Source organism: Diabrotica undecimpunctata, chromosome 3 (genome assembly GCF_040954645.1).
Source record: "Diabrotica undecimpunctata isolate CICGRU chromosome 3, icDiaUnde3, whole genome shotgun sequence".
Classification (NCBI taxonomy): domain Eukaryota; kingdom Metazoa; phylum Arthropoda; class Insecta; order Coleoptera; family Chrysomelidae; genus Diabrotica; species Diabrotica undecimpunctata.
This window is the reverse complement of record NC_092805.1, coordinates 20,034,146-20,048,221: the sequence shown is the minus strand read 5'-3', so window position 1 is coordinate 20,048,221 and position 14,076 is coordinate 20,034,146. Positions and strand designations below refer to the sequence as shown.

Genomic DNA, 14,076 nt, shown 5'->3' with positions numbered 1-14,076 from the left:
AAAAACCACATGCCAGATTAAGAAAGGCTTCAGTAATTACTCTAACACCCTACAAAGAAGAATTAGAGCAAAGTTTGCAGAAGAAAAAAGCAAAAAAGCAAAAAAAACTAGTACCCCAGCTAAACTTGGATTGTGTATTTGCTCCAGAAAAAACAGTTCAACAAAAGGTGTTAGATAAAAAAACAGCAACTCCCGAAGAAGAAATAGTAGATGAAGACGTAGGTCAACCTTCTACATCAAAAGGTAAAACACCAAGAAGGAAGCGGAAAGTTTCTTCGAGTTCAAGCTCAGATAGCAGTGAAGACTTTCCATTAGCTCATTCATCGTCCAACGAAACTGGAGAAAACGACGCGGAATCTTTATTTTGCACCGGCAAAGTTTCCGACGATAGATATGATGAATGATGGGCAAAGTGTTACCAATGTAGCAGGTGGGCACATAAAGACTATGGAGAAATAAAGTCCAGCACATTTATTTGCCTTTCTGCGAAGGAAAGGGCTTTTTTAAATAGTATCTTAAATTAAGGTGCCTGTCTCAGATTTAGCTACCTAGCTATCCCATTTTATTTTTAATATTAAATGTCGCAAAAAAAATTAAATGTATTTTTTTGTAAAAATATATGATTGATTCGCTTTACTTTTTTTTTGTTGTGTTCTAGAAACATCAAATTTAAGTTTTTGAAATAACTGTTTTAAAAACTTTTGAATATTCTGTTTTATATTTGTTTTTCAAAAAAAGTGTCTCAAATTTGGTGCCTTTCCTCTATACCGGTTTCTGATGTCTTTGTTGATGTCAAGAGGACGTCTCGAAAATTAAAAGATAAATCTTAAAATATCGTAATCAACAAAAAATTTGGAAAAAGACTTATCGAGATTGGAGAACAAAGGACATGCGAAAACTATAGCCGCTTCACGAAAAGATTTCAGCGTTGGCTCTTACGGATAATGTAACTCAAATGAAAGAATGGAAGAAGAAACGCTGCGCTGATGCGAGATCATCGTAGGCCTTGGCGCAGCAGAGCCGGCTTCAGATGTGAGAAAAACGATAGTGAGTAGGTATACTATTTGCATTCGAACTTGAAACACTCCATAATACAAGGAGATCCTATAACTGTTTTGCCGAATATAATATAGATTTCAGAATGTTCTGAAGAGACTTAAGGAGGTCGAAATACGTATCAACGGTTGTTGCTGCACTGTATCAGAACAAAAATCTAATACCGTCATTCTGTTTTGTTATTTACTTCGTTGGAAGTACGAGAAACTGAATTCACTACGAATTTTGACTAGGATGAACGGCTTGTGGAATGCAATTTTAGATTCCCTTGCCGAGTAATTCATCCAGCTGTTTGTTTCGCAAATTTTAGGAAACACAGTGGTTAAGATTTGAATTCGGTTTCGCTAAGTAGAAATCGTTTGATTTCTCTTTTTGTTAATATAGATTTCTTTACTAACTCAGTGGACGGGATCGTCAAATACACATCAAAGCTTGAATTTTTGTTGGAGTAGTCATGATTAGGTCTCGCTGGAAAAACATGTAGGTGTTTACGAATTAAGCAAACAGTTTCTAGAATATATAAAGAGGGAAAAGTTTAAATCCCGTGATTTTTGCAGTAGCTTCTGCATATTATATATGCTTCCAAAATAAGTATGTTATTTTGGAAGATGCTAAATTGATTTCCTTAGAAAAAGATCTTATTGCATAACAGGCTGAGGCTAGTTTCTTACTTAACAAATCGATATATAGGGACCATTTAAGGTTGCTGCCTATACAAATACCAAGAAATTTTACAGAATCAACGATACTGATCTGGCTGTTATTAAGAAGCAAGGGTTGAAGAGCTCCTTTATAGGATAATGCTACTGTCTTATCCAGGTTAAAAGGGATTAAATTGGAGTCTGACCAGGTTTTTATTTTTAGTAGATCACAAGTTATAATTGCATGAAGAGTTGCAATATTAGAGTTCCTCCAGGTAATACTGGTATCATCAGCAAAAAGAAAAATTCTTCCATCGATTTTTAAGTTAGTGATGTCATTTATAAAGATAAGGAAAAGTAGAGGACCCAGTACTGAATCTTGTGGTACTTCACATACAATGCTTTTGTGACTAGAGTCAGTATCATTTGCTCTAACTAGCTGTTTCCTATTCCTCAAGTAAGATTGGAACCAATTCAACGAAATACCTCGAGTTCCGTAAAAATTTAGTTTTTTTATTAAAATGTAGTAATTTACACAATCAAAAGCTTTGGCATAGTCACAAAAAACTGGCAGTATAAAGATTATTGTTTAGTGCTTGACTTTGTGATAAAATGTTGTTTTTAACGAGAAAGGACATAAGTCGGGCTTTTATAAGTCTCTTAATAATTTTGGATAGAGCCGGTACTAAGGCAATAGGTCTATAGTTGCAGATATTAGATTTTTCACCACCCTTATGAAGAGGAATAATAATGGCTGTCTTTAAGCACTCTGGAAATATACCTTTTTCAAAGGAATCGTTAATTAGTGAGACCAGGACTTCCAACACATTATTTGGGAGATTTAAGAACATTTTTATGGATAGTCCATCAGTACTACAGGAAGATTTGCTTTTGATACTACTGATTGTTTGAATCAGTTCAGATTTAGCAACTGGTCTTATAAAGAATGAATTAAACACCTTTTTTGAATTAGGGAGATAGGAAATAGGATCTTGTTGTAGCAAAGTTGATATTATATTTTTACTCACATTAACGAAGTATTCATTTAGATTTTCAGGGTTTGGAAGAGAAAATGTTTGAGCTGTCTTAGCTTTATTTCGATGATCGTTTATTATGGACAAAGTTTCCCTTGCAGCATTTTTTAGAGCTTCCCAGACGATTCTCATAGTACATTTTTTTAGCTGTTTTGATAAGTTTTAGATAGGTTCCTCTGTACTTCAATATATATAGTGACAATGACGGTGTTAGTAAATTTCTTGATGTACAGTAGTGAATGCATATTTTTGGCAAATATGCGAATACCTTTGGTAGTCCAGAGTTTGTGATGTTTTGACTTAATTGTAAGTAAAGGAAATGCCTTATTGAAAATACAGACAAGCTTGTCTAAAAAATCACTAAAATTATAGTCCATGTCCACAGAGGGAAAGTGCCACCCAGAAGTCAAGCACAAATTTTGGAATTTACGAAAGTTCTGAGCGGAAAAAATCGTACCTAAACTTTGGGTTTTCGAGAATTGTTTGTAAAGAGTGTTAAACTTGGTATATACTGCCTCATGATCAGAGAGTCATACATTAATAATTGTAGAACGTACATCAAAGGGTAGAAAGAATTATGGTGCCACCATGAGCTGAACTTGGACGATCATACCTAGCAATTGTGGTATATTTTTCTACAAAAAAAGGCTCGTTAACTTCAAGCCAGTGCTCGATAATCGCAACTCTCGGGGGAAATCCTAATTCCTCTAGAAACAAAAATAATTCATCTAAGTATTTTATCTTATAGAACGAATATTAATCAGAACCATGCTAAAGTTGTCATCACTATAATAATTTAAGGTTTCTAGTCCCACAGAACACGTCATATTATTTAAAAATTTCGTTTTTTTCCTTGATTTTTGTAGGTGAATAATTCTTTCCGAAGTGAGAAAGGACCTAAAAGCAGCAATATTAGCTTCCACCTCAATTGTGACAATTCTACAGTCATCGTTAAATTCTAGAAGGATTTTTCGTAGATTTTCAGTCTTAGTGGGAAGTCCTTCGGAAGCCAAAAAGAGTTTATCGATTGTGTTGGTGAATCCTTTGTAACATACTGAAGCAGGTTGGTCTTATAGAAGAGCAAGATTTAGTTTAATGGCTTTTAAGATATCCAGTTCCCTTAATCTTGCTAGAAGACATCGACTGTTCGAGTTATTGGTTAATCTAGCTCTTGGTGGGGTTAAAGGATCCAGATTTATCGATGGTTCCAAAGTATCCTTCTTAATGTTAATATGAGAATGGAAAGCATTTTTCGATTTGCAAATTTCGATGGTCTGCTTGTCTGTGACTATTTTTGTATTTTCCAGTTCACTTTTGTTCTTGCTTAAAATAGTAATTGGATTTTTCAAGCTAACGGGGCTTCTGATGTTCTTCGGACTCATATTTGACTCAGATGAAGGCGTTGGTTCAAAATATGAAGACCATTTAATGTTTACACCAGGTGGTTAAATTTCCTTATTAAATAATAAGTCGATGAAGGTTTTAGATTTTATGTCTATTTTGAATGAGGAACCACTGTTCGCTGTGTCGGCATCTTGAAGGAGGGCATAACATCCAATATATTCCTTGATACCTAGCTTCTCTTTAATAAAGTGAACAACTTATATAGGGGTGTAAATAGGGGTTAAGTTGGTAATAACTACATAATGCCATTTATCTTCTGTAATTTTTGTCTTTTTCTCTGTTGACTCAAAATGTTGAGGGACTTCAGTTTGGGTTCCTAAGGTGGCATAAAATGTATTTTTCTTGAATACTTCATTTTTCGTTTGTATAGTACATAATTTGTTGGTAAGATTACCCATTTGATTAGATATTTCACTGATGTTTGAAGAGAGCCTTTCTATCCCTATCTTAATCTCAGTTGAATTTGAGTCTTGGATTTGAACCTTGATTTTGTCATCAGATCCAGGCAAAAAAGAAAATTTTAGACGTCAGTGCAAGAAATATGTTGTGACAGATAAGGAGTTGTATTATAACATTGTAAACATTTTCAATGAAGATGTTGTTAGCTATTTTAATTCATAATAGACTATATGAAAGAAGCCCTTTGATAACACTTGTCTTCTTTCATCCATTCTACTCCTGCAATGTAGTATTTAAAAATATTGCTGCATTCCATGAAGAGCTCGGTAGCATAAGTTGATTTTGTTTATTAGTAACCAGAATTAGTAAACAAAACAATAAATTCAAGACAATCACATTTTTAACAACACAAACAAAACATAAAAAGAGTAAATTTAACACACGGAGTAAAATTTAACGTTAAAATTTTACTCTAGAGTAAAATTTTTACTTGTAATTTAGAACTTCTTCAGAAATCGTACTTCAAATTTTAACAACTGTTAAACTGAAAATCGGAAAAGAAAACAAAAAACGTTTTAGATTATTTTTATAAAACAGTACCTAGGTACTTTTAATACAAAAACGGTATGTAGGTAATAGAATAAATCTAATAAATCCTATACTTTTTAAATGCACATCCTGAATTCATTTTATCTAACTATTCTGGATATTTATTTTATATTGTATTAAATTTTCGCTACTATTCCTGTTTAGGCAACTAATTATACACTAAAAATACAGTCAACTAAACACATGGTACAAGTATTCATTGTACCATGAACTAAACATGACCGTTCTAACTATAGATTGTCAGAATATCACATTCTGTGATATCACTATCCGCGTTGCCACATTAATTTGTTATATTCTGTTTTTTTTTTCTAGAAATGTAAAAAATTGAAAACAATTTTTATTGTCTTTATAATTATGTAAAATATAGTGTTGAAAAATAAGAAAAACTATTTTTAATGTTAATATTTTATGGAATAATGTTCAGTATTTCATAAACTTTATCAGCCAGTTATTCCTGTCCATCGCTGTATCCATTCCTTATTTATGAAATAAGTAATTAAAAGGCAAAATCATAAATTTTTGTTCTCGAAAATAAGGGAATCTAAATTTTATGAAAGCTCGATCGTTGTCACGTTATCATTCATTATGTGAGCGAATGGGAACTAAGGACAGTTCAACAAACTTTTTGTGGCAGATACATAAACGTTTGTATAAACTTTCCATTAATATATTTTATAAATGAAGGCCTAATGATTGTTATGAATTATGATAGATGCAATTTTTTGACTGTTTTAAACATTTTATGTAACATTTTAAAAACAATATAATTTGATAAACGCTATTTGCAAAGCTTTTGACTGCATTAAGTTCATGCCGAACTTTTTTTTCAGCAACTACGCTAGTTTTCAGAACAGGAAACATTTATGACCATCAGTATCTAGAGTAGAGTCTGAGTCATAGAATTTGATTCAAAAACTTGTCGGGTCTTGTCAATGTCATTAATGTCAATTCCCCAGTACTAATAACAATTATTTATCAAGAGCAAAATGTGAAATTTTAAATAAATACAAGTGTAGTGTTTAAGTTTTTATTTTTTAAAATGGCTTATGTTAACGTTAAAGACTGGTCTGTGGACCAAGTCACAGATTGGCTGAAAGGTAAATATTCTTTAAGACCATTCTGGCTTTTGTTCAAATTTGTTATAATTACTAAATTATCCGCCTAATTAATTGTTTTCCACAATACAATTACTCTATTTTTAGGTTTAGATAGCGTAATTTTACAATACAATTCATCGTTCTTGAACAATGGTGTAACTGGTCATCAGTTACTGAACTTGAGAGCTGATGATTTGGAACATTTAGGTGTTAAGATGCTAGGACACCAAGAAATTATCTTGGAGGCTGTAGAACATTTAAGAAATTTTGTAAGTAAAAATTAACTAGCTCTTATTTCAACCAGTATTTAAAAAAAAAGTACCGATTTTTTTTTGTAAATTTTTTAATTTTTTGTGAGGTAGATTTATTATAAGCAATTCTTGTTTATTGACTTATTGCATTTAGCTAAAAATACATTTTCTAAAAATTATGGCTCTGTATTTTTTAAACAATTTCTAAATTAAAACAAAAAATGTCTACTTTAAATAATTTAAATCAAGGTAAACTCTGATATTGTTTAGCATAACAATCTTATACAACTTATACTAAATGTAAATAAATTGTAGGGATATTAGGTATATGTAATATCAATGATTCTTAAGTATATGGTCTCTATTTTTTTTAATTGTTCACTGAAATATTGAAAAAAAAATTTCATTACATCTTGTGTCATATACCTAGAAAACATATTTATTTAAACCTTGAATCATTAAAAACTATTTATTATACTGAACAAATATATTTCACTATTGATATTTATTTATTGTTTCAGCACTTTGAATTAGACAAAGAAAATTTACAAACACTAGCTCTTAGGCTGTCTTGTGCAGCAAATTCCTTATACAAGGAGCTTTTGCTTATAGATGACAATTGTACTGAACTGCATACTCAAGTTATGTCAGATGTCCATAATATCATCACTACTATAAAACCTTTAGCATACTGGCTAGACCGGTAAGTGATTTTTGTATTATGACTCAAAGTAAGTAGCTACATTGTTCTTTGTCTGTACTAGTGACATGGAAGATGAAAATCTCTACATTGGAAAAATATTTGTACCTTGTGATTTAATTTTTATATAAAAAAGATTTACAAGTATATAAAATATTGTACTAGGTAAGGAATATTTCATTTATGTTGCCACTGTGTTGGAAACAAATCAATCATACATAGTTGCAATGTTAGCTGTATTTATCACATGGCATTTTAAACTATAAATTTTCAGTTAAATTTGCAAACAAACATCAAGATTATTTATATAATTTGTCTACTCTATCTTCTCAAACAGAAAATCTTAAGGACTTTCTTTATACCAACATTGTAACAGTCTTCCATTCTGTGTTTAATGGTTTAAACCTCAGCCCAATTTAATAATTAGCGGTAAATTCCCTAAGTAGATTTCAAATGTACTCATTCATCATTTCTGCATCCCAGAGGCCTAGGTAGTGCTTTTCTATGCATTGCAGATCTTAGCGAATCCCTTTCTGATGATCACTACTTACATTTCCCAATTTTTTCTTAAAAAGTCGAAATACTAATGTAACATGTTCACTTAGAATAACAAGAGTGCAAGTGTAAAGGAATCTATCAATAACTCATAAAAGAAAGCGGTCCAAAACTCGAGGAAGCCTTATATGTTCTTATAGTGAACAAATGGAAAAAGGAGAAGACAAAGTGGCCAAGGCAATATTAATCGTATTCTCTTTGTTCTGTTTTCTCTTAGAAGCTTGGCAACCATCATAGAGATTAAATTCTTCAATAATGCTCGTCTGAACAGTTCTACGGAACCACAGTTAAACTATGTTCCTAGATTGTTTAGCCAAGTACATGTCTTTAACCTTGGCTTCTCCATTCTTGTATTTTCCCTGCATAATAACCTGTAGCAGTTTGCAATGCTCACCTCTCATAACATGGCCCAAATATTGTAACTTTCTAATTTTTATAGTGTTAAGTACTTCTTTTTGTTTTCTTATCCGTTCTAATACTATGTCATTTGTAACTCTATCCACCCAACTTAGTCTAAGCATTTTTCTGTATATATTCATTATCAGTTTCCTGCACTGTTCGTCTTTGGTTTTCAGTCCTGATCCTGCCCTGTTTATTTTTTTTTTGGCAATAGTTCCTTTTATAAGACCAGGTTGTTGGCCTTTCTGGTTTTGGTAGTTTGTAAGGTATACAAATGTATTTGTTTTTGAAGACCATACGTTATTTTTCATTCTTAGTAAGATTACCCAATACTGATATCTTACCATCCTCATTACACAATTTTTATTTGGATTTTTGTTTAAATTTGGGACAGTACAATTGAGTTTTATAGGTATATTTGCTAATTTTATTGATAGATAGTTCTTCTACCAAGAGCGAGCATATTTTTCTAGCTAAACTCATGTATGTAGATTAAGAAAGCTTTAAATTAAACATGCCTCATAAGAGTAGAGGTGCAGCTTCGCCAATTTTTTTTTTACACACATAGAGAACACATAGAGAACCCACATCAACCACCAAGGGTTATTAGGGGACATACACAGTAGTACATTTTGATAAATTAAAGTTTATTACATTTGTCGTAAGCATACTTCTCAGGTTTCCACTAATTCCTCGGCATGTTCTCTGAGGTTGGAACTGCGGGCAGTCGATTATCAGATGCTTCACGGTGAGTTGAGTAGAGCAGTAGGTACAAATCGGAGCTGGTTCTTTATTTAGAAGGTGTTGGTGTGTTAGTATTGTGTGGCCGATTCGAAGACGATTTACGATTACTTGATCTCTTCTTTTTCCTTGTTGTGGTAGGCTGGCGTCTACTCGAGGCTTTATTGTTTTCAATTTAGAGTCTGTTGCGTCCCAAGTTGCTTGCCATAGATTTATTATATGATTCATGGACTGTTGTTTATGGTCGGTGTGGGGATATTTAGTAATTTCTGGAACATTTTCATTTCTGATGGATTTTAATGCCAATTGATCAACTTCCTCATTGCCTTTAATGCCAATGTGTGAAGGTATCCTAATAAATGTAACCTTATTATTTATATGGTGTAGTGCATTAAGTTCATTTCTTATATTTTGTGCAATAGGATGGCTAGGGTTGTATTATTTTATTTTTAAAGCTAGACAAGCAGTGTAGTTAAAAGGTTAAATAGATATATTTTGCAAGAATGCACTTTTTGCCTTTCCGCTGCGACTTTTAATCTCTTGGGTATTGTTCCATGACTCATTAATTATAGTTCCCAAGTAGTTGTACTGTGAGACACTTTCAATTCTCATTTGGTTCACACACAGATTTGCTCCAGTTATGTTGTCCTTACTGATGATTGTTCATGCCTGACTCTATCGAAAGCCTTTTTGTAGTCAATCAGGCATACAAAAACATCACAGCTGATATCTCTACATTTATGAAACAATACCTGAATGCTAAATAAAGCTTCCCTCTTACTAACGGCGTTCACAAATCTAAACTGATCGGGCGCAATTTTTTCCTCGCATTTCCTATAAATTCTTTTGTAGATGACTTTTAAAAACAGCTTCAGCAGATGGCTCATTAGGCTTATGGTCCTATAGTCTTCACAAACTTTTGCTCCTGGTGTTTTGGGCAATGGTACGAACTCCGATTTGAGCTACTCTACTGGTATTTTTCCTGCCTTGAATATTTCAGTTATTATTTTTATTTGTTCTGCATCTAATAGCTTCAGCAGTTCTGCAGGAATTTTATCAAGTCCCGGTGCCTTTTCATCCTTCATTTGTCTGACCGCGCCGTTATTGCTTCTGGTAGGATTTTGTGACCTGAATTTTCTTCAATGGTGGGTTCTTGTATTGTTCTAAGTTCGTGGAAAAGTTTCTCCAAGTATTCTTCCCATACTTTCTTTTTAAATTCTTTGGTTATAGCAAGATTGCCTTCACCATATGTTATTTTTCCGCTGTTGCATTTTTGGAACTTCCAAGCTATTTCCTTCACCTTTTGATGGACATTGAAGTTATCATATCGACTCTGATACTCCTCTATTTCTTGACATTGTTCTGTTTTTTGTTTCTCTTTGGCTTCTCTTATCTTTTTTCTAATGATGGTATGTATTCTCTTATATTCTTGGAGATTTCCTTTGTTTTTTTCTTTGATCCACGAGTTCAAGTATTTCATCGGTCATCCACGATTAACGTTTCTCTGTATCTTTATTCAGGTGTTGTTCTTTTATTTCTCTCACTGTTTCTTGTATGATGGTCAGACTTTCTTCTATAGTTCCTGCATTTGTGCATTTTAGCACCTTTGTATTGAGGTTTTTACTTACCTTCAGTCAAACATTGGGATCTTTCAGTTTTCTAACATCATACTTCTTCATCAACTTACTTGTAACCTTCTTCATTCTGACTTTGAAATTACCTATACCGACGTGGAAAAAAGTTATGGGCCAAAAAAAGAAAAATCGCGTTTTTTGATGTTTTTTTGGCTTCGTTTTTTGAATACTTTTGTCAACAAAATTATTTTTGACTTTAGAAGGTGACATTTCGATGGAAAATTTAATTTTGAACAACTTTTCTGTTATACTTATAGGTACGAAAAGTGTAGAGAATTCAAGTTGAAAATAAAAAAATGATTATGACGATAACAATAATTAGATTTTTGAAACCTTGTTATTTGTAAAATTAGATATTGTTCATCAAAATGTACTTAAATATTGAAAACACCGACATGTTTCCTTAGCTGAGTGTTTAGGAAACTCTAGTGCAGCTTTTACGCCTTATGCTTAAAAGTTTCCTGGAAGAAACTTACCAAGCAAAAAACATTTAGAGCCATTGAACGAGGTTGTCGAGAAACTGGGAATGTGAGACCAAATAAAATAAATTCTGGGAGACCAAGTACAAGTAAGAAAGAAAATATTATTTTAAAATGATAAATTTACTTGATCAAGATCCAACAGTTAGCGTAAGGAATATGGCAAGACAAACAAATACGTTTTCTACAAGTACTTAGACGATACTTAAAGAGCAGCAGCTACATCCTTATCATTACAGACAAGTCCAAGATCTCGTGCCAGACGATCTACCGGTCAGGCAAGAAAGGACTGCCCTCAATCCATATTTTTTAAAATGCATTCTTTTTACGGACCAAGCCACCTTGACGCGACAAAGTATGTTTAACTCCCATAATTCACACTACTGGTGTGATGAGAAACCACGAGTCAAAAGGATATCACATTACCAACACTCGTTTAAAGTTAATATTTGGGCAGCAACTTTAGGTACCAAATTGATAGGTTATCATATTCTATGTGAAAATTTAAACGGTGAAATGTACCTTGATTTTTTAAACAATTATTCAAGATATTAAAAGATTTAACGCTCAACGAGCGATCTTTATGTTTTATGCAACTCCACCGCACTTTTACAGAAGGTGTCGTAATTGGTTGAATAACCATTTTTCGAATCGATGGATCGGGAGAGGTATAGAAGCTCCGATTCATTGACCTCCTCGGTCATGTGATTTTAATCCTTTGGACTACACAGTTTGGTCGTATGTTAAGGAAAAGTGTATGCTACAGAGGTAAATTCACGTTAAGAATTGGAAGACAGAATTCAACGTCACTTTAGTGACATCATGGCAAATCCCCAACCGTTTAGAAGATTAATGGATTCTTTAGAAAAAAGGATAGACTTGTGTATTCGTGAAAACGGAGGACATTTTGAACACTTACTCAATCGTAAAAAATGTATAACATCAACGTTTTTATCTTGAAAACGGATGGAGTTACAAAAAATTTTTACTAAGCAAACCCCAATTATTTTTCGATTTTTAACCCATCCTAGAGACGGTGTTACCTTTTTTGAAACACCCTGTATAAAAATATTTTAAGCACATTAAAATCATGCTTAATTACAGCCATAATATCATTTTCTTTCCATCCAAAATATACTTTTAGTGTTATTAAAGTGAAATTGGATCAGTATCAATCAATTACAATGAATTTTTCAAACACTAAGGTAAACATCCAAATAAGAAGCATTTTCTTTGTTTGCTTTTTTAAATACTGCTAACAGTCTTGTATGAATAACTTTAAATATAATATTTATGATTATTATTATGAAATTGGTTTCTACGAAAATAACACACTTTCCTGCAACCATAATTACATGATTTATCCGATTTCTTGGTATTCAATTGAATTATAAAATATTTTGTATTCACGGTATGTTTTGGTTTGGAAGCAAGAATTTAATTCTAATGTAGTCTGGTTTTTACGTTCTTGGAAGTTAATTGTTTACAGTAACCTTCGAATATGTGGCTTGATTCATGGTATGAGCATAAAAAATTATTATTCTTCTGAAACTGTTTGATTGGGGCATCTTCCTTTTTCGAAAATTTGACATATCGGTTTTTAGATCGATCTGTTACCAAAATAAATATTTTTAATTCAACAATTAAAAGGTGAAATAAAGAATTTTATCTTATAATTTTTAATTTATTCTCCTAATAGTCCAGGAAATGAAGCATTTCACCTCGCAATTTTTTCGTCCTGCGTGGATTGACTTGAAATTTTAACAGAAGGTAGGTAATAGCCTAAGGATCAAAATCTATATCAGACCAAAGTGCGCCAAAGCCTTGGGGGTGGTTGCCACCCCATCTCAGGGGTGAAATTTTTTTTTTACGTTTTAACCACAGATTTCAATTAAAAAAGTGATTCTAAACAAAAAATGTTCTATACATTTTTTTTGTAAAACTGATATTTTTCAAGTTATTCGCGATTGAAAGTAACAACTTTTAGACGAAAAAATCGACGTTTTCAATCGATTTTTCGCGAATAACTCGAAAATGGTGCATTTTACCAAAAAAATTGTAGAGAACAAATTTGTAGCTGTTAAAAAGACAAATACAATTCATTTTTTAAAATGTTTTTGCGATATAATAGGAACCGAAATACGGCCTATCAATGTTCAGCGGTTTTCTTCAAATGCCAAATTTGAAAGATTCAAAGTCAAATATCGGGAAAATGGTGCATTTGTGGAAGAAAACTCATAGAACCTTTTTTAAAGAGCATAAATAGACCTATTATATATATATAAAAAAAAAGACTCTAGCTCAAAAATTGAGTGAGTTATGATGAAAATAAGGTCAAACCTCATTTTTTTTACGAAAAAATCGATGAAAACAACCCCTTAACTACCCCCATAATTAAAATCGATCTTCACCCTTCTGCAATTCTCTTTGTACATGTATTGTTAATACGTCCAAGAAGTTTGACCCATTTAAAATGCTTAGTTTTAGAAAAAGTACAGCTTAAAGCGAGAAACGATTTACAATTTCATATGTTTTACCCTTCTTTTTTTAAATATCCCCGAAAATACTGAATATATGAAAAAAATAAAAATGTACTAAATTGTAGCTTTTTTAATGACTAAAATTTTCCTATTTTCCTATTTCCTATATTTAGATTTGTTGTACAATGAATATTTGGCCAGATATAACCGTTTAAAGCATCGATTTACGATCAAGCACCATCTTTTTCGAGCCCTTTAAACTCACCCCATTTAAAAACCAAGGGTTCCAAAAAGATTTAATTCACAGATCCTTGTAGCTCTTAAAAACCTCTACAAAATCGTTTTTGAAGAAACACTCTATCGTTAAAATGAAGGAAATACGTTAAAAAAACCAATTAATTTTTTTTATAAAAGATTTGGAAGCTTTTCTCGAGCAGATGCGGTACGAACAGTTCATCAAAGCTACAACGAAAAACTGTGCGGTTAAGCTATCATTCCTTCTGCCCACTGTTGATGCCTTAGATGAGCATTCAAAAAGATGCTATTACCAAATTCAACAGTGGCTTGGCTATGAAAATATCAGAGCAACAGATT

At 32.3% G+C, this 14,076-nt stretch overlaps 1 protein-coding gene across 2 annotated transcripts in view; it reads left to right on the top strand.

Annotated features, from left to right (window-relative positions):
- The first annotated feature begins 6,065 nt into the window (after positions 1–6,065).
- The window catches only part of LOC140436525 (uncharacterized), a 100,025-nt gene continuing 92,014 nt past the window's right edge, over positions 6,066–14,076 (top strand). For both annotated transcript variants that reach the window (XM_072525411.1, XM_072525410.1), the window contains exons 1-3: positions 6,066–6,243; positions 6,349–6,512; positions 7,016–7,197. In XM_072525411.1, coding sequence (XP_072381512.1) covers positions 6,186–6,243; positions 6,349–6,512; positions 7,016–7,197 — 404 coding nt within the window. In that variant the 5' untranslated portion in view covers positions 6,066–6,185. The remainder of the gene's footprint in view (positions 6,244–6,348; positions 6,513–7,015; positions 7,198–14,076) is intronic.